The sequence below is a fragment of the Melitaea cinxia genome, chromosome 17, assembly GCF_905220565.1.
Source record: "Melitaea cinxia chromosome 17, ilMelCinx1.1, whole genome shotgun sequence".
Classification (NCBI taxonomy): Eukaryota; Metazoa; Arthropoda; class Insecta; order Lepidoptera; family Nymphalidae; genus Melitaea; species Melitaea cinxia.
The window spans coordinates 16507790-16529510 of record NC_059410.1 but is presented as its reverse complement, the minus strand read 5'-3'; the positions used below and the strand labels follow the sequence as shown (position 1 = coordinate 16529510).

The following is a 21721-nucleotide window of genomic DNA, read 5'->3' as shown; positions in this document are numbered from 1 at the left end:
GCGTTATTTAAATAATGGTAGGTTTCGTTTCGTTTTTTTTCCGAAGCTACCTTTATTAGGCTCGTGTGGTTTGAGTCAAATTAAGAATTTTTAGTTGTGATTGTCAATTATCTCTTGTTAATATTTTAATACATACTTACAGTTCAGTGCGAAGGTTATGCACAGACCGCTTTTATTCGTTTAAATTAAAATTGAAATTTATTTTAAATGGTGCGTTTTAAATCGAATAGGTATATAACATGGTTATTTTTCAACAGTAGATTGCAATATTTTGGTTTTATTTAGCAGCAGTAGCGACACCTTTAATTAATGATCAGTTCGCTCTTAAGCATAATAGTTTTACCATTCGCCGATAGATAGAGCTCTTCCATAAAAATCTTATAATAAAAAATCGTTGTAAAATTGGTATTACACTTAAAACATGTGCAAGTTATGTACATAAAATACAAGTATGTTTAATAATAAAACCACTAAATTCATATAATTACTAATATTATTACATTATATATTCATATTGCCGTACTCATGATAAGAAAGTCTAATTCACATTTGGTACGTAGACTCCGTGGCGCAACGGTAGCGCGTCTGACTCCAGATCAGAAGGTTGCGTGTTCAAATCACGTCGGGGTCAAAACTGCTTTTTTTAAAAATGTACAATATTTTTATGTAATTAAGATGTCTATTTTGTCATCTCAAAAATGTATTTAAATTTTTTTTTGTGTGTATTGGTTTCGGCTAAGTTTTATGTATTTAGAATCGCTTTTTCTACACGATAGCTTAGATAAATCAGTTATTAAGAAAACTTTTACTTTAAAAATTATAACATTAAAAAGGTCTTAAGTTAACATTAAGGAAAAAAAGAACTTTTGTATGTATATTTTGTATATAAAATATAATTTAACTATTAGCTATTTTTTTAAAACGGCAAAAATTGGAGATGCCGGGGATCGAACCCGGGGCCTTTCACATGCAAAGCGAACGCTCTACCACTGAGCTACATCCCCTGTTGAATAGCATTACAAAATTATAAATATGTTATTAATTACTTTTTTGAAATGTATTTAGTATTTAATTTACGTCATCAGTCTTTGCATTATAGTGTCGATAGTCTGGGAGCCTGTCGACAGTTGTGGATAACGCTATTTGACGGATGACAATACAAATGAACTTTGACAGCGCAGGTAGAATAAGCCAGAAAGATTTTTTCTTCTCAGTTGATAAACTGCAATTTTAAGATTAATATACGGGAATAAAAATATCACATAAATATAATACAAATCAATGGTAAGAAAGATAGAAGAAAATCACAGCTAAATAATACTGTTTTCAAGCAGTATTGTGTTCCTGTTGGTGAGTAAGGTGACCAGAGCTCCTGGGGGGATTGGGGATTGGGTCGGCAACGCGCTTGCGATGCTTCTGGTGTTGTAGGCGTCTATAAGCTACGGTAATCGCTTACCATCAGATGAGCCGTACGCTTGTTTGAAAAAAAAAAAAAGAAAGAAGAATGAATCAAATACTTTTTACTGTCGATACTGTCATCCGTCAAATAGCGTTATTCAAAACTGGCGAAACCGGCTCTGTATGGTGTGTCAGACAATAGGTATATATGAATTTGATACAATTGAACCAGTTAGGCAGCGCAAATATCTGCGCTTATTTTGAATTTTACATATATTTATTACTTTTTGCAGCTACAGATAAGTGGTAGCATTGGGACTGACTGGACTTGGAATTAAAAAATGTTGCACGAATTTTCTTTCTCTTGTTATGCACGTTCAATTTTGTCCAGAGAATATGCCCGTGAAAACTCATGCAGTTAATGAAACAACTTTTTTCGGATTTTATCGCGGTTTATTATTAACTTTTGATTCCCGACGTTTCGGATACTTTACAGCAACCATGGTCACGGGAGGACTCCATGGTTGCTGTAGAAAACAATCATGCAGTTAAGTTCAGTAATATAATTTTCATGCCTTGCGCATGAATTGATTGTTCCTACAATGGTATATTTGTTATTCTCGGTCTATCTCCGTTGCTTGACAGATGTGGCCTCCTGCCACATTTTGCAATCTATACAAATAAATAAAATTGGAGTGTCTGTTTGTAATATTAAAATAACCGCTTTTTAGTAAATGCATATGGACACGGTACATATACCAAAATAACATTTTTTAAAATTTTTGTCTGTCTGTCTGTCTGTTTGTTTGTTCCGGCTAATTTCTGAAGCGGCTGGACCAATTTTAACGGGATTTTCACTGGCAGATAGCTGATGTAATAAGGAATAACTTAGGCTACTTTTATTATACCGAAGCTTGACTTCCTTACAGTTATAAAATTGTAGATTCTATTTTTTTGTACAAATGTAGCTTATCTGTTCGTTCCTGAGTAAGCGGTAGAGAAAGCTAGGTTTAGGCAAAGGATACATTAATAAAATTAGATACTTATATGAGAGTTTTTGATCATTGTTTATTTATTTTTGAACTTAAGTACAATCTTTAATTATAAACAAAGCCTTAGTCGTCGGATGAATCATATCTTACTAAACTATTATTGAAATAATCTTAAAAATAAAATGTTCTATTGTGCTTAAAAGTACGATAAATAACTACATTAACCAGTAAAGAATGTGGTTGCAACAACTTGAAGAATATGTTGTAAGAATTATTGTTTTTAAAACATTGTTGCTTATTTTTATTGAGGGAATGACCAATATAGCACTTCATGGGGGTCATTCGTACATACGAGAAAAGAGTACTTGCTAACTAATCATTAAAAACTTCAGAGGAATTTAGTTTATGACAAAGTTTCTGAGAATCTCCATATAATGTCCATATGAACTAAGTCCGTGTGAACGCTCGAGGGAAAAACACTTTGTAGTAACATTGATTAAGTGATTTTTAACGTTATGGAAAAACCCGGGAGTAATGCAAGCTTCCGTACTAAATACTGCTAGTAATCGTTTAATTATCTTCTTATAAGTAGTATTTACATGCGCACAAAGTCAGACATAAACATTTTTTGTAGTTATTCTACTGTGGTTATCATTTTAGTTTTCACATCAGTCAATTGTACATTTTTAAATTATTTTTGATATATGACAACATTTGAAAAAAAATAATAGATAAAGCATATGATTCTGTGTAGGATTACATAGATGACAAAGATGTGTGTACTTAGTGACGCTGTATTTCATGCAAGATATTAATAATTTTGTACCAAAACACATATATTATTTTCAAAAGAGTAACTGCGGAGTTTCTCGCCGATTCGTCTGTGCAACATCTACATTCCGAATCGGTGGTAGCTTCTCTTTTAAAAAAATAAATATTTTTAAAATTTTAATTTGTAAAATGACGATTCGAAAGTGCCCTTGGAGCCTATTTGAATAAAGCTGTTTTTGATTTTGATTTTGTATTGATTTTGATATACTAAGTAAAAAAATGGAGAAAGAATGGAGAAGACACTTGATGATTTATTTCGCGACACTGGCAAAATCCTCTGCGACATTTAACAACTGTGAAAGCTAATAAATTCAATTAGAAGATGATATCATGTTTAATTTTCTTTCTATAATTCGGAACAATAACAACAAACCCTTGCAACTAACAATCATATCTAACCTAATATTAGCTATTGATAATGTGATTATTATATGATTAGTATTTATTTTACAATGCCTATAGAGATTATTTTAGCTTCCCATAAGATTATGTAAATAGTTTTACATTATACAGTTTTAAATATTAACGAAGTTAGTACTATCTATAGTAAGGATATCGGGATTTGTTAGTTAATTTACTACACATTTTTAGATTTGAATTTCTGGTGGCAGGTTACAAATCTCGTGTGCGGCGGTACGACGCGTTCACCTCGCCTCGGTCTCCATGATGAACTCGGCCATGAGCAGTTCCATGGTGGGAGCGATGCCGCGCGCCTGGCACGAGGTCTTGAAGCACTCGGCGACGCGCAGGATGCGCCAGCAGTGGTCGGCCTCCGCGTCGTGGCGCTGTTCGCAACTGTGGATCACCTCGACCATCAGCTGCGACAGCGCCTCGCCTGAGAAACGACACGATACTTGTGTTTGTCAGCAGGCTAATGTTTTGACAATGTGTGAGTGTGACATCGAAGTTTCTTTGTTTTTGAAGTAAAACTTCTTTACGTACGCTTGACTTGGGAAGTAAGCTAGTGAATGCGTGACGAGAGCGTTACGAAAAGTGTGATCGGGCGAGGCGAACGGAAGTTGAGAGGGAGATATAACTTAGTGAAGATAGAAAGAGAGAGAGTTACGTTTCATATGTTACTGTAGGGACAACTAGAGAAGTTTTACTTCCGTCGTGTGCTCTAGAGTACACTTGTTTTTCAAACAATCTAGATATTTCGGATTCTCAAGTGAGTGCTATCATCGCTTCACAGCGATCTTATACGGTGACGAAAATATGGAAAAATCGTGACTAACATTGTATCTAACTAGCTTATTATCCTCATAATTATATTTTATACAAAATTTTGTTTTCGAATTGCCAATAATATCAGGGTGATAAAAACGTGTGAAGACGGCGTATTATGACGGAGCCTGACAACACTCTGACAATGAGACAAATTTTTTAAAAATAATTGTGTCAATTCTATTGTCCGTTTAGAAACTTCTATAATTCGTTTTTTCTAACAATCTTCCATGTAGACATACTGGCTGGTTACAATTTCATCACATCCATCGTAACATTCTAAGTACACATGTACATGTGGATTCGCCATTTTAATTAGCTGTTATGTCGCGTCAGTACCGTTCGGGAAGGACTTGATGAACTTGTCGGTGTTCTCGTGGTGCATGCGGTGCGAGTCGGTAAGCAGGTTGAAGTGCGTGCTCATGCACTTGATGGCGCAGCCCAGCTCGCGGTCCTCGAAGCGGAAGTCGTCGCGCCAGAAGTGGAAGAACTCCTCCATCTTATCCTCCGTCAGCTGGCTCTGGACGAATATTATATGAGACATAGATATTTCATCAGTATTAAACAGTGAAATATGTAAAAAAGCTTAAAATAGCAGATGCACATATCTACGTTACGTTACGTGCAAAAATAATTGCATATTGGAGGTATTCTGAAACAGGTTTACCCTATTTATTAATTAGAATTTTGATCATTGCTATCGGTATTGTTGCGTAATTACCTACTGCATGTATAATCCGTACTTTAAATCATCGAAGCCTAGCCTTGGACACGGGGTTTTGAACAGTAAAGTTCGAAATAGAATAGTTGTTTGTTAATCTATATGCCGTTTGTTTTCTTGGTATTATTAATTTATATTTGATATAATCGATTTGAAAGCACGATCAAGATTTTGTACTTTTTCATTTCCCAGCAGATATAAGAGAGTGTAAAATCTTAATTGAGATGTTGTCAGATACTAAATAGCATTTTTGCTATAAATATGTCGATATGAGCAATTAATCACAATGCTCCAGGTAGCGGCAGCCGCAGGCGTCGTGCTTAAATGAACCAGCTCAACTACTGCCCATTAGAGCATGGACAGGAAAGAATCTTTCACTGTAAGTGAATTTTCATTTAAACCAAAGAGAAATAACATTTAAAAGACAAATGAGAAATATGAAAACAGATTACAAGTTTTGTTTCAACGTTTGCTAACTACGCTATTAGTGAAGTTACAGAATAGTCAAGTCATTTTTACCTTCTTAAAAGTAGGTTTAAGGAGACATTGTTTTATTTAAATACGTGTTTTACTTACTTCTTCCCTGCAATGCTGCAGTGCCTCGCCGAAGCCAAGTGTCACGTCCTTCATAACTTCGACGTTTCCTCGAACGACCAGGAGTTGGCTAACCAGCATCAGCACTACCATACGCCTTGCCATTTTAAAGAATTCGACGCGCCCTCTATTTTCCACCATTGTAACCGTTGTTGTAGGCTCCACAATGACTGCGTTATTTCGGATATCCTGCCTTTATAGTACTTTTAAACAGTGAGGTGCACGAAGCTTCTAATGTCATACATTAGTCGCTCAAGAACATACAATGGGCGGGAACGCTGTTTGTCATGTTTAGAGGCGATGCGTTATTAGCCGGAGCCAACGTGTTATTAGACCATGATCCGCTGATTATGTTATTATGTTCAGAAGCATTGAAAAAAAAACTCGTTTATTTGACTTTGGTTTCTACTTTATGTGCATAGCGACCACAATTGTCTATAAAATAATAACACGACTTATTTACCAGATTTGTCATTTTGGCACTGTTGCAAGTACCGCCATATACATCACCATGTATATAAATATGGCAGCTGTTAATTTAAGGCTTAATAATAATGTGTTAGATTTGAGACTTTATTTATATTTGAAAATTTTTAGAGTATCCAAGAAAGTATAAATGTACCTATATTTATCGTCGATTATCGAACGAATCGATTAAAAATATTTATAGTTTTTTTTTAGTTCTAGCTGATAAAGTAATTGATACAGCGCCAGCGCGACATATTTAGATAATAGCCAAGTGTGTAAGAGATAAAATTGAAGTGAATCCGTTTCATACTTTTCTAAAGAGATATCTATAACTTTATCTATTTGTGTAGATCTAGATTATAGTATAATTCAAATATCCGTCTCACTGTGGGGTTCAATATAAGTTATATAAAATAAATAGAACCTAGTTGTCCGCACCCGCTCGCTAACCATCACGTGCTCTCCTCGTCCGCAGACGTGTCATTAGCGATGCTCATCGTCCTATTTTCGCGCCTTTATCACCGTAATTCTTGACTCAAACATAATAACAACATTACAACACCCGCTTCCTTCTCATGTTCTACTGCTAACGTGACCGCCGTTCGTTAATTTGCGTTTAACGCCGAGTTACACGAAAAGAAATTAAAATTTAAGTAGTGATTAAACTAATTTAATTTTTTATTTTATTTTATTTAGGAAACATATAGTACAATAATACAGTAAATTAATAAAATCATACAGCCAGTACACAAACCAGTAAAGTTTCCAACAGTAAATAATTCATAAATGAGCAAAAAGAACACATTAACAAGAATTGTATGAAATTCTTGTGATTAAATTAGTTTAATCTCAAATTTAAATTTTGTTTCGTGCAACTCGGCGTAAGCCTACTGTACCGCAGTATTTCAACAACCTTATAGTGAACTTCACATCTTAAATGACCATCTTGCTAAGTTTTTACTTCGGTATCGATTAACGAATGTCCTCTTCAAATCATCACATTGCACGCCTCCAAAGAAGGTTGTGCTTTACTTTCACAATACCTATGAATAATACGGGAAGCGTTACCCTTAAACCTCTTTATTTTTATAACAAAGCCTTAATAATCTTATTATTCTATTAAATACATACTTTTAAACAGAATACACATCAATCTATAAATTAAATATTACTTGGAGCCGTTTTTAAATATTCTATTATATGTATACCTACAACAGAACAGTAGAAACAAATCGAATATAAGAAATTATGTTTGATATCAACGTCTTGAATGTACGGATGATAGCAAAATAAGTTAAGCTGGTATTTATTAACCGACTTCAAAAAAAGGAGGAGGTTCTCAATTCCACTGTATTTTTTTTAATTTATGTATGTTACTTCAGAATTTTTGACTTTCGAGTGGACCGATTTCGACATTTTTTTTAATCGATAGGTGGTGTTTGTCATTTGGTCCCATTTAAATTTATTTGAGATCTTACAATTACTTTTCGAGTTATATCCAATAATGCGTTTTTACTTAACAATTTTTTCGTCGACCTACGTTGTATTATGCGGCATAACTTTTTACTGGATGTACCGATTTTGATGATTTTTAATTTAATCGAAAGCCGATGTTTACCATGTGGTCACATTAAAATTTCATTGAGATCTGATTACAGCTTTTTGAGTAATCGTTGATAACCCGTATTTACTTGACTATTTTTTCGTCTTAGGTAGACGTTTTATTTACTTGTCGATGTAATTGAAGTCGGTTTTTTTCGTTTGCAAGTAAATACAATTATTATGTAGAAAACTATTTACTACGAAGACTATTGAATATGAGCGCTCAAAAATTATCCATTTTTTTTACAAGAAATATATAAAATAATGGATCAGAGCCATCTGTGAGTTGTACGGTTGTACATTAGTTCCTAAATACGCTACGATATGGCATGGCGTGCTAGATGGCGTGGAGGCGTGTACCTACATTTGGATTTTCCAACGTTTTAAAATTAAAATAGAATAATATTAAGTAAAAATAATTTTGAAGCCTTTTGAATCAAGTATTTTTTGATTTTGATTTTGATTGTGTTCAGTAGAATAACACTGTATAACAAAATTTAAACTTTAATTAAAAAAATTTATTTTGGAAAATTTTATCTGTCATAGAACCGTTCAGAATGATTACGGCTTTTTCTACTTCCTTCCAAAATAAACAAGTTTTCTAGCAAAAATCTATTGTTCATTTGATTGGCAGCTCGACAAGTCTTATAAATAACATCTTTAATGTGTAAACTACTGAGTTGTCCGTCTGTCCGTCTGCCCGTCTGTCCGTCTGTCCGTCTGTCCGTCTGTCCGTCTGTCCGTCTGTCCGTCTGTCCGTCTGTCCGTCTGTCCGTCTGTCCGTCTGTCCGTCTGTCCGTCTGTCCGTCTGTCCGTCTGTCCGTCTGTCCGTCTGTCCGTCTGTCCGTCTGTCCGTCTGTCCGTCTGTCCGTCTGTCCGTCTGTCCGTCTGTCCGTCTGTCCGTCTGTCCGTCTGTCCGTCTGTCCGTCTGTCTGTCTGTCCGTCTGTCCGTCTGTCCGTCTGTCTGTCTGTCCGTCTGTCCGTCTGTCCGTCTGTCCGTCTGTCCGTCTGTCCGTCTGTCCGTCTGTCCGTCTGTCCGTCTGTCCGTCTGTCCGTCTGTCCGTCTGTCCGTCTGTCCGTCTGTCCGTCTGTCCGTCTGTCCGTCTGTCCGTCTGTCCGTCTGTCCGTCTGTCCGTCTGTCCGTCTGTCCGTCTGTCTGTCTGTCTGTCTGTCCCTTGTTAGATAGCCCCTTTATCGAGGAAGGTATAAGCTATATATCATCACGCTAAAACCAAAAGGAGCGGAGCACCAATGAAGAATATTTCAAAATCGGGGGTTCTTTTTTCAAAATATCATCGCAGCAAAATAATGATCAAGTATTGCGCGTACCTCTGTTCCACGCGGATGAAGTCGCACGCAGAAGCTAGTACAGTATAAAAGGTCATAGTTTTATGTTGTAGCCAAATAATGTTAACGATAGGTTTTATTTAAATCCATTCAGTAGTGTCCGCGTGATGCGTGTCAACATATAGATAAGCGTACGACAATAAATCAGTTTATGGTTTTTTACTTCAATATCGATTGTAGAATGTCCTAAAATGTCATACTAGAGAGTAGACTAAAAAAACCGGTTTCATATCCTACAAATATCATAAATGCGAAATTTTGTGAGGATATAGGTATGTATGTATGTATGTTTGTTACCTTTTCACGCAAAAACTACTGAATCGATTTTAATAAAACTTGGTACGTAGATAGTTGGGGATCTAGAATAGCACATAGGCTACTTTTTATCCCGTCATTCCTACGGGATCGGAAATTGAATTCGCGAAACTGCGTGGCGCAGATAGTTTAAAATAAATTACTAATGGTAGCAAGTATGTAAGTTTTAAGGTACGGTGCGCACCACAGACAAACGAAGGTACTTTATTAAAATTCAAGTGTTTGTAAGTATACTGAATAAAAGTAAAGATTATTCGTAATTCGTATCAGCTCAATTTAATATCAGGCTCCGTGAGGTTGGTGCAGTTTGTTCGCGCGAGAGTAATGGATGCACGAGGCCTGTGTTTGAGTTGCGGTTGCAATTGATGAACGGGGAATGGCAGAACAATTGTGGCTAGGAAGTGCTGTTTGAGCCATTGGCAGGAATCCTTTTCCATTTTGTAGATCATTGCTTGTAATTTTAATAGTTAGTAAGATTGTTATGACTCTTAGTTACAAAAAACGGACGTTACCTATTTGTTCTAATAAGTATTATCTTTTCCTCTAATCTTTGTTAATTCTTAAATCATTATAATACGCCAATAGTTTTAAACTCTTTCACGTAGCAGTGTGTTATCGAAGACCGGTGTTAATACATAACCAAAATTTCAATTCTAAATTTACCCGAGATTAAAAGTGACCCGCGAGGAGCAGCCTGCAATATTATGACGATTTTTTATTAATTGGCAGAACAAAGCATCGCGTGTGTACGTTGCGTGTGGCGGTCGGGCGCGGGCGGAGATGCGCCCGACCTGCATAGCGCACAATTATTATATCCTCACAGTCGCCACGGCGTTCAGATAAGGGATCGAGTTTTTTAAGTAAAACTTCTTTACGCATGTTTAACTTGGGGAGTAGATGAGAGCGGTACGAAAAGTGTGATCGAGCGAGGCGAACGGAGCAAGAGAGAGAGGTGTGAGTACACATTTTTCTCTCTTTCTTTCATAGCCAAGTTACGTTTCGTATATCTAAGACACAGTGCAGGCCTTTACTTCAGCCGCGTGGTCTAAAGCACACACGTTTTTTTTTTAAATATTTTGATTTAGAATATTTTTTATACGTACACTAAAATATTTATAAAGTATAACCTCTCGTTAAATATATATTATAATTATTAGTTATAATTATAACATTTTAAGCCAATATTTATGTCATTAAAACCTCTCGCTCCTGATACTCATGTGTACACTACGTATTATTTTTATTCGTGAGCAATGCGCCCAGAAACGTTTAGTAATATTAAATTGCTAGGCGCTGTGTCCTCTACAGTCGGACGCGGAGGTTCAGAACTGACGACACTACTTGTATTAGTTCTCTAAGCGTAACACAAGTCAAATCAAATCAAATCAAAAACAGCTTTATTCAAATAGGCCCCATGAGCACTTTCGAATCGTCATTTTACAAATTAAAACTTTAAAAATAAATTATTACTTTTGTAAAAGTATAGCTACCATCGATTCGGAATGTAGATTCTGCAGAGAAGAATCGGCAAGAAACTCCGCAGTTACTCTTTTGGAAAATAATATCTATATAAACTGTGTTTTGGTACAAAATTAATAACATGTTGCATGAAATACAGCGTCACTAAGTCCACACATCTTCATCAACTATGTAATCCTGCACCGAGTAATAAGCTTTATCTATTATTTTTTTTAAATAAAAACTTTCAATTTATGTCGAGACAATTCCAAAATTGGTTTTGGGATTTTATTATACATGCGAATACCATAACCCAGAAAGGAGATAGATGCTTAGCGCAGTCGGAAAATTGGAGTTACAATTTTGTTATTCCTTTTTGTGTTTACAATGCGATTATTGTTATTTATTTCAAAACAATTAATATTTTGGTGAATATACATAATATTGTCATAAATATATTGCGAAGCAATTGTTAATATGTCTACCATTTAAAAAACATCCCGTAGGGAGACTCGAGCTCCAAGATCGTAAATGCCGTAAGTAATTATCTAACAGAGCTGTACAATATCAGGATCAACTATTAAACCTCTCTTACGCACTATTCACTCGGGGCTAGCGTCTGTTATTAACTTGCCTATATTAGAATAAATACAGTTCATTTAATTGATCGCTTTTCAATTTTAACTTGTAGCTTGATTTGACTGATTCGTCAGGTAAACGTGGTTCTACTCATTCTATTACTTAATTACTGTAGACTTAAAGAAATCTTAATTATTAACGATTTAAGTCAAGCGAGGTCAGCAAACAAGGGTACAGTTCATTTGATGGTTAGCGATTAACGTAGCTTATGGACGCCTGCATCATTAGAAGCATCTCAAGTGTGTTGCCAGCCCTACCCCCAATCCCAGCAGGCGCGCTGTTCGCCTACTTACCACAGAAACACAATACTACTTGAAAGCAATTATTTAGCTGTGATCTTCAGTATGGTTGAGGTTCTCCCTAGTTGGGCTGCTCCAGAGATTGAGACAGGGACAAGATATTTGCTGCTATGCTCTATCTCAGTTGTAAAAAAAGTATTGCTTTGAACATAGTACTATTCATAATAATTATATCGCCTAGCAATTATTTGATTGAAAAAAAAAATGTCAAAACATTCCCGGTACAGAATAAGCACCGTAGGTATTTTATTATATGCGCAGACTTGAATAATTATTTAAGATAAGCGCGACCCGGGGCCAACCGCATTATCTTTGATTAATGCTTTACTCCTTCGGATTCGTTCGGGCGTTGGGCGCACTCTCTCAGTCTGGTCTAGATCAATTAGTATTACTTTAAATAAATTCTGATCGGCAATCGGTGGCGTATATCGATCACTATTTTTTAAAGTTAAATTAATATAAGTTAAAAGATTAAAACATAACTGAGGTAGGTAGGGCACAGCAGGAATTTCCTGCTCAAAATATGGAGCAGCCCGACTGGGGTAGTACCTCGACCTTACAGAAGATCACAGCTAAATAATACTGTTTTCAAGCAGTATTGTGTTCCTGTTGGTGAGTAAGGTGACCAGAGCTCCTGGGGAGATTGGGGATTGCGTCGGCAACGCGCTTGCGATGCTTCTGGTGTTGCAGGTTGTTAAGCAAGCTGTACGCTTGTTTGCCGACCTAGAGATATAAAAAAAAAAAAAATTAAAATCCGATCAAGCGAAATATTGTCAAACATCTGAATAGTAATAAAATATTTTAATAGTAAAAACTCAAGCGTTCATTAACGCTATAGGTACCGTCTTGGGAGTTGCTCTTTTTGCCGTTGACTTGTTACTTGTGAATAATTCGTGTTTAAAACAGTTTTTAAAATTAATGTACATTTCAACAATATAATACTTCATCATTTCAGCCTATCACAGTCCACTGCTGGACACAGGCCTCCACAAGTTCACGCCAAAAATGGTGTAAAATGTGTGTTGCCCATAGTCACCACGCTGGGCAGGCGTGTTGGTGACCGCAGGGCTGGCTTTGTCGCACTGAAGACGCTGCTGCCCGTCTACGGCCTGTGTATTCCATTGCCAGTAGTTGGATGGTTATCCCGCCATCGGTCGGCTTTTTTTTTTTAAGTTCCAAGGTGGTAGTGGAACTTTGTTATCCCGTAGTCGCCTCTTACGACACTCACAGGAAGAGAGGGGGTGGCTATATTCTTCATTGCCGTAACCACACAGCTAATACAATACTTATATAATTATAAATATCATACTCAGACTCACGAAGTTATCAAACCTACAACCCAGGACTCAATAACATCACTGCCAACTGCGCCAACGGGCTAATGTTATCAAGTAAAGGAAGACAGTTCACGCTGATACGGCGCGTCTCTCTGACCAACTTGACTGGAGGCTCGCGGGCGATTGTCGGATGATAATAATTAGTCGGAACGGGTTCGAGTTCAGTAACAACCGCTCGTTGCTCGCCGCGTCCGGAGTTCGGGGACAGTCGCAGGTCGAGCCTGTATTGCACTGGGTCGTGCTCATGTATTTCATAATAACTGGCCCGCTATTAGTTGTTATGCTCCTTTTGATATAGCCTTATTGTCTGAGCAGCAATACACTTAAATAGTCATCTAGACAGCAATGACTTGTCTTAAACTTGAGGTCTCTTATACTCTTCTACATTTTTCAGAATATTTTCATTGAAGTCACTTTTAATTTAATTTTAAAATCCCGTCTGTCTAGTTTAGTGGAACTTTATCGTTACTACATTACTTTGTGTTATACCTGTTTTTGATTGTTGTAATTAGTTTTGGGTGTGGTTTTGTTTGTACGAATACAATTAGGAATAACAATCTGTGTACGTACGTAATAAGGAGGTTCTCAATTCAATATGATTCATGTAAATAAGCTGGGACGCAGAGAAGTTAATTATTTTAATCTCGAGAATATTCTATTTCAGTGACTGACATTCCTCAAACATACACACGAATTAATGTACACTCAAACTTCATTAGGCTGATGAGCTGTGAAAAGTAATTTTTTATTACGGCAGGTCTACAGTTCGACAAGAAATCGAGGGTGACAGGTTCGATTCCGCGCCGGCCGTCGCTCTGTCGCTAGAATGTTAATCACTCGCCTCGCCTGTTTGCGCCGTAACTAATATTTGTAATTAGCTCGCATTAAAAACACCATAAAACCTCATTCCCGTCCTTTCTGTTTTTTTACCGGCTTTTGACATAATCAGTTAATAGGCTCATGTACCTACCTACAAGGAGTTTTTAATTATAAATTGTTTTTGTTTTTTTTTGTTATTTTAATTGATTGATTAATTTTAATTTGATAGATATATGTATAGTATGATGATATTTACTCGCTTTTTACTTTCACTGAGACTCAAAAGTTTCTCTATTAAAAAAGATGAAATTAGGAGACATACAGAGACATGTATCAAAAGGTAAAAGTAAATTCATATTTACAACATTACTACCTACATTTAATACTTGTCTTTATATATATTTACAACCCTTTTTTTTAGTGGGGAAAATGGACATGGACACCCTCCGGCGCGGAGGCACCTCTCAGACTCTTACTGATTAAAAACCACCACGTGTGTTCCGCAATGCGCCTATATGGCGGGATCGCGGGGACGCTATAGCATGCTTTTGCAACGAGAGTAGCCTATGTAGCTGATGTTAAATGGTTACTGTATGAATGTCTGCAATACAAGAAGCGTCAAGTGCTTTGTTAATCAAACTCGCGATGTCGAGAGACAACACAGCGCATCCCTAGGAAATCTGGCTATATTAGTCAACGCGTGTGGCGATAAGGCGAGTGTGGATGGAAGGGTTGGAAGGGGTAGATCTAGGCGGACGTTCCGAGACCAAATAAGGGACAATGTTGGTCTGGTTTTTTTTTCTTTCTCTAGAACTAGTTACTTTTAATAGCTAACCATTTCTTAAATATTTTTTTTATCTCTCTCAGATTATAGTTCGTCGCGTTAGAAAAAATTATTTCTCTTATTACTTCCCTCGAATTCAATTTTTTTTTAATTTTAACTTTTTTTAACGCGCGCTACAAGGTCATTAACCTAAAGCTGTTACATTAGTTGTCGTTAATATTAAGCTTGTATGATGTTCATCATACTCGTACCAATGTAGCAAGATACCTTTTTTATTAAATTTAAATTGAATGGAACAAAAATGTAATAAGCCGTCATTCGACAGCCGACCGTTAAAATTAATTAACAAATTATCAACGCAGCAAGTTAAATGATATCTCGTAAAAATAACGTTTCATCATTATCATCATTACAGCCTATACAGTCCACTGCTGGGCATAGGCCTCCACAAGTTTACGTCAAAAATAACGTGAACTCATGTGTTTTGCCCATAGTCACCACGCTGGGCAGGCGGGTTGGTGACCGCAGTACTGGCTTTGTCGCACCGAAGACGCTGCTGCCCGTCTTCGGCCTGTGTATTTCAAAGCCAGCAGTTGGATGGTTATCCCGCCATCGGTCGGCTTCTTAAGTTCCAAGGTGGTTGTAGAACCTTGTTATCCCTTAGTCGCCTCTTACGACACCCACGGGAAGAGAGGGGGTGGCTAAATTCTTTAGTGCCGTAGCCACACAGCACATAAAAAACGTTTCAAGGTGATCAAAATAAAAAAGTAATATTTTAACGTCAACTTGCAACGGGCGACAAAACGCACTTTGTCCCAAACGATACTTGTTTTATTAATAAACGAACCGCAGGTCCTTAAGGTGTTTTTTTAGTTCTTTTTATTGATTAAGTGCTTGTTAGTAATATTGGTGAGTAATGGCTCCGTCGAGCGTCCCCGAGATACTGAGGATTAAACACTATCTCGCCGACGGACTTTTTAAATTAATTTTACTTGACACACCACTTCATTTACATCGAATATTTTACGTTATTTCAATATTTTATTTCAACTTTTTACATGTAAATATAAGAAGACAATCTGTTATAAAATAGTTTCAACACAATTTCGAAAATAATAAAAATAAAGACATAGGTATTTAAAAACGCAAATGTTGCTTAAGTATCTTACTTAAAACATAGATTGAGAGCTTATTCTGAGATTCCATTAGAGTGAATCAGTGCAGGGACAGATAAAAGTGAAGTACGTAACGTACAGTAGACACATGTCGATGTCGATTTATCGTTCAATTTGATACGCGAAGGCCGTCCTCCGCTAATTGGAGTTACATTTGAGCTGAAAGCATGCGACGCAGATTAAGCGTTAAGTAGCTAAAAGATTAGCAAGACTCCGGAACAGTTGCAAGAGATTTTATGGAAATGACTGAAGAACTTAGTGATGTTCATTTAGCTAAATACGTAAATTAGTTTGGTATAGGCGTAGGCTTTGCCTGCATCAGAAAGTGACGAAACAACAATGGTAATTAGGGCGATTACATATATGTATGCTTAAATGGTCCTAAAGTATATTTTAAAGATGCATTTTACCAAGAATTGTAGGAAAATATTGGTCATAATTTTTTTTGACATGATATCTAAAAGTGTCGATCGACCAACTCTAGATCGATCTACTGGAGTCGAGTTTCTTGCCGATTCTTCTCTGCAGAATCTACATTCCGAATCGGTGGTAGCTTCACTTTTACAAAAATAATAATTAATTTTTAAAGTTTTAATTTGTAAAATGACGATTCGAAAGTGCTCTTGGAGCCTATTTGAATAAAGCTATTTTTGATTTTGATTTTGATTTTGACTACTGTAAGCAACACAGCACAATTAAAAATTGTAATCGTATATAGAGTACTTGTTAATTAATTATTGTAATAAATAATAAGTGTCTTCCAGTGGTACGAACGTTCGCGCGCCAGCTGCGGCCGGTAGCCGCGCACTGATAACGCCGGATGCCTCTGGTATCGCAGTCAGAGGCAGCGCCGACCAGGCCCGCGTCACATTTGCAGGATATCATTATTGAAAATTTTCCGACAGTGACTGTTTAAACGACAGCTAACAATATTATTTGTTTTGGATTACGAGCGTAGAATATTTCAGTAGATTTAGATTTTGTGTTTAATCAAAAAGCATCAATTTAAACTTTAGACAGCTTAAAAAAATATCTTTTGACTTTAGCTAGCGTGAGGAAAGAGTTCTTACTAGTATATATCTATACTTTATATCAGCACTGCGATTAACAAAACAATTTGCGTAAAGAAGCAACGACATTAATTAAGTCATAAAACACTCATAACATCATATTATAAGTGGTTAATGCTGTAACGTACGCGTACTACGCAGAATGTTTGGTGGTGGGGGGGGGGGGGGTTTACGCGAGGAACCCGCGGCGGTGACGTTGCAACAGTCGCAGTGATCCGCCAATTAGAAGCTATTATCGCACTTTGATGTCGCCGCCGCCCTGTGTGTCCGCCGACGACCGCGACCTATAAACATTTATGAAATAACTCCGCCAAAAAATAAATGGCCCCTGATTCAGCGCTCGACGGCTCGTGCGCTCGACGTTTGTGAGCTGAACTACACAAATAATCATTTCTTGGATTGCAATGATGGAAAATTTGATAACGAGATTGGTTTTAAGACCCCTAACGCCTCGGCGGGCGCGAGTGTCTTTGATTCACTTCAATGACGTCAAGAGTATTAATTAAAATGCGAAATTCAATTGCAGCTTAAAGTTGACTCTTTAAAGCATCTGCATAGTTTACTTCTTCTCTTTTTTCCATAATAATAATTAATGTCCATATTATATCACCAGTAGTAAACACACGGGCATTTATTTATGCGGCAATTAAGGGTTACTAAGGGAACCTTCTTAGTACGTATCTGTTGGCCCACATGTGTCGGGATTGAATATAGGAGAAGTAAATTCTAATGTCCAAAATTTTCGTTCTTTTATGACATGGGGGAGAGGACACGCAAGCAGCACTGCCTGATGTTACATACCAACTACAACTGCACAATGGACGTCTGCGAGATTGAAAGAGTTGAATGTGCGTTGTCGACTTTAAGACTTGATGTATTTAAGATATCTTTGTGTCAAAAAATACCAGCAACTAGATTTGAATCTAGTAATATTATAATAATCTGAAATCTATTTTCGCTATTATTAAATTTCGTAATTGTATCATGATAATTTACAGTAATAATATTTTTTTAAATAATATTCTGGTAGTAATAGTATATGAGGCAATAATGAAAGAATTTGTATGAAAAGCAAATAATGACTGAAGTGCATGAAAAAAAATTGATAAACAAGTTTAACTGATATATACAAGTATCAAGTCTTCGTATGTTCGATCCATAAGTTAACATCGAATATATTTCTAGTCGAGATTAATTAAGTGTAGAAAATACAGCATTAACAGCCTCCATAACCATAACTTACTTTGAACATAATCTTGTGGATAAAGACGAGACAAAAACGTCATGTACGAGTGGTATCCGTGTAAGAGCCGTTACATGAGCAGAGCACTTGTTAGCGCGGCCGCGAGCTACTGCGCTGCATTCTAATGGCCCACAACGAAATGTCAGAGGAGCCGTCGGTCAGGACTGTCAGGCTTAAGCAAAAGGCATTCAATTATAATAAAATCTAAGAAAATATAGTTCAAAGTTTTGGATTTCTATGAACTAAATATAGGTTGAATAAAACTGTGTTGCTTGCAAAGGAAATAAAAACCGATTTTAATTACATCGACATGTAATACGACGGTTGTAGTCCATAAAACTGTTAATTATTGACAACTCAAAGAATAAAACCCATCAAAATCTGTATCACCAGTAAAAAGTCATGGAATAACGAACAAAAGTTGTAAAAAAAACGGCTAATGCCTTTTACCCAAGCACGGCATCAGCGAGTGACGAATGATCTCTGCTTGCTTCCAATACGCAATAAAAAGAATTGACAAGTAAAGTGAAGTGGGCGCGGCCAGCGTCCACGTTTACCTTATCTCTAACCGTGATCTACGATATGTGGGCAATTTTTATCGAATATTAATGGATAATTTTAAAGTCATTTTCATATTTTACTCGGTTTTATCTAATGATCAAAGATTTAATTAAGTTATAAATTTTATAACAAAAACTTAAAGCAAGAAATATATTAGTAGTTTTAATAAGAAAATAAAAGAAAAGGCATCTTTATATTAAATACGGTCAAACACTACTATACCGGGACATCATTAGGTTTAAAGCGATGGACGTATAAATTTCCAACGCTGTAGCTACATATATATTTCTGCGCACGGTTCCTCATTTGCTGCTGATAATCATTCGAAGTGACAAGGTTGCAAGTGGCAGGAGGTGTTTGTGAGTTAGTCCTCTGCCACAGTAGGGATATGCGATGGATTTTATTCGAGGTGTCATTAGAGAACAGCGCCTCCACATCGGTGCGCTGTATACTCCGCGTCGCGCCAATTAATTGTATCTACGAACGTTGTCCGCGCCTCGACACGAATATTAAATAAGTGATTTAAGACAAATCCAGAAATTTCGTTGCGTTGCCGAAATAAACTCGATTGTTTATTGAGCGACTTTAAAAAAAAATTAAAAAAAAACCCCGACACTCAATCTTAAAGTATCTAAGTATGTACGAGTATTAATAATTCAAAAAAAAAAAAAAAAAAAAAATACATCGCGTTGGGGAACAGTTAAGATTCAAGTCATCATCGGACAATTTTAAACTATTTATTAATAATTGTGCTTGCTGGCATACAAAAAAAACGACTTCAATTACATCGACAAGTAATACAACGTAGGTAGACGAAAAAATAGTCAAGTAAATACGTATTATCAAAAATTACTAAAAAAATTGTAATCAGATCTCGATGAAATTTAAATGTGACAACATGATATAAACATCGGCTTTCGATTAAATTAAAAATCATCAAAATCGCTACACCCAGTAAAAGTTTTGCAAATTTTCGACGGTTCCTCTCGATGTCTCTGGGATTCCATCATTAGATCCTAGTTTCCTTATCATGCTACCACACTTGGGATATTCTCTTTCCAACAAAAAAAAGAATTATTAAAATCGGTTCATAAACAACGAAGTTATCCCCGAACATACATTAAAAAAAATATATACGGTCGAATTGAGTAACCCCTTCCTTTTTTAAAGTCCGTTAAAAACGTCTTGCTATGATGCGTTGAAGGGATACAGTAAAATAGGCGGGTAAAACTACGTACGTTACTTAGACGTAGAGAAGTGCGAAAAAACTGAATTGTGAACATGTACTTCAAGTTCTACAGAACTAATTACATATTTTCATTAATTGTACACCGGAAGCAGCTCGTCAGTTCGTAAATTATCTGCTGGGCTTCAAGGTACGTCCTCAGCCACATTCTTGGGCTCGCTCTTTCCTCGTATTCCTCTCTTAAGATCACGACTTACTGGTAATTGCTGTCATAATTCTGTGTACCTCAGTTAAAACTATTTATATTAAATAAATATTATTTTCTTCAAAGGAATTTATTTTCCCTATGAAAGGACTTCTTCTTTAAGCTTTACATATATTCTGTTATTGTGTTCAGAAGCGGTTGGAAGATAACTGGGTTCATGAGATTTGCTGCACTAACAATCTAGTAGTCATGCAACATTCAAAAGCAATTTTAAACTTTAGTAATGTCCAAATTCCACTACAAAGATACACGACTAATGCTTACCACTTAAAAGATTTCTCTTAGTTAACTTCTAAAAGTAATTTACTCCGAACACACGGCTCGTGGTACCTGATTAATATTTATATTGATGGTAATTTGCCATTAATGTTTCCATCAGTTAATAGGATTTAAGAAAGTCTCATGATCTGTTAACCCGATGTTCGTATCAGGTTACAGCTTGTAACTCCCCGAGGTGACTCGTACGTAACTGTTTCTGGTTGAAAATTTACATAATCACGAAGGTCGGCCGCGCTTCATATTCACAACTTGTTGCTTATCGGACGGAATAACAAATCACTTGTTATAATCGTTCACGTAGATGTCACTACTGGCTAGATTTATGTGGATTTAGTTATTTAATTCGATAGAATAATGGTATCAATACATTTAGATTACAAAGATAGCGTTTGGTGAAATTATAAGTTATCCAACGGTTTGCGGATTCGATTTCTACTCGAATGGATGGAGTGTCTCCCCACCGTGCCCCGAAGAGCACGTTAAGCCGTCGGTCCCGGTTGTTATCATGTACACCTGATAGCGATCGTTACTCATAGTAGGGAATATATCCGCCAACCTGTAGTGGAGCAGCGTGGTGGATTAATCCCTTCTTCAGCAGTGGGATATTACAGCCTACATCGTATGTCGATTGCAATTTTTACTCTAAATGGGAAATATTTATATCGCAAATTAAGATGAAGTATCGCGACAGATACCTGCAGATATAATAACAAATATAAGAGCCCCATAGCTCTAATCCGCAGGAAGTCCTCGCGACTTGTAACATCAGTCTCATACAGTAGATTCATCAATAGCCGTACACGACGTCCTCGTGATTTGGTATCGGTGTTCAGCAAAACCCTGACTTACGGCCGTGCAGGGCACACGGCGCTATTAACTCACGTCTCGACCACCTAGGTCGCGTCGTCTCGGCGAGTACTTCGACTCGTACGTAGGTAAAAACGTTAAGCACCGTCTCTAGCAGTTTGTATCCGTTATTGAATTATGAACTACACTTCCTGTTTTATATGATACCCTAGTATGTAAACAAGTGTCTGAGCTGTGCCTATCGTCTATTACAAATATCTGATTAATATAGACAATGATAATATCTTCTACCTATCTATATAAAAAT

General features: G+C 36.5%; 1 protein-coding gene and 2 non-coding genes across 3 annotated transcripts; 1 reads left to right on the top strand and 2 right to left on the bottom strand.

The window, feature by feature from the left end:
• The first annotated feature begins 559 nt into the window (after positions 1-559).
• Trnaw-cca lies at positions 560-631 on the top strand. Its single transcript has one exon. It is a non-coding gene; the product is annotated as a tRNA-Trp (tRNA).
• Positions 632-932: 301 nt separating this feature from the next.
• On the bottom strand, positions 933-1004 carry Trnaa-ugc. The gene has a single exon. It is a non-coding gene; the product is annotated as a tRNA-Ala (tRNA).
• A 2861-nt stretch (positions 1005-3865) lies between these two features.
• LOC123661600 (general odorant-binding protein 1-like) lies at positions 3866-5865 on the bottom strand. Its single transcript, XM_045596558.1, has 3 exons — positions 5743-5865; positions 4785-4965; positions 3866-4056 (listed from the first exon to the last, which is right to left on the bottom strand). The coding sequence occupies exons 1-3, from the start codon at positions 5863-5865 to the stop codon at positions 3866-3868; spliced, it is 495 nt and encodes a 164-aa protein (XP_045452514.1).
• Positions 5866-21721: the final 15856 nt, after the last annotated feature.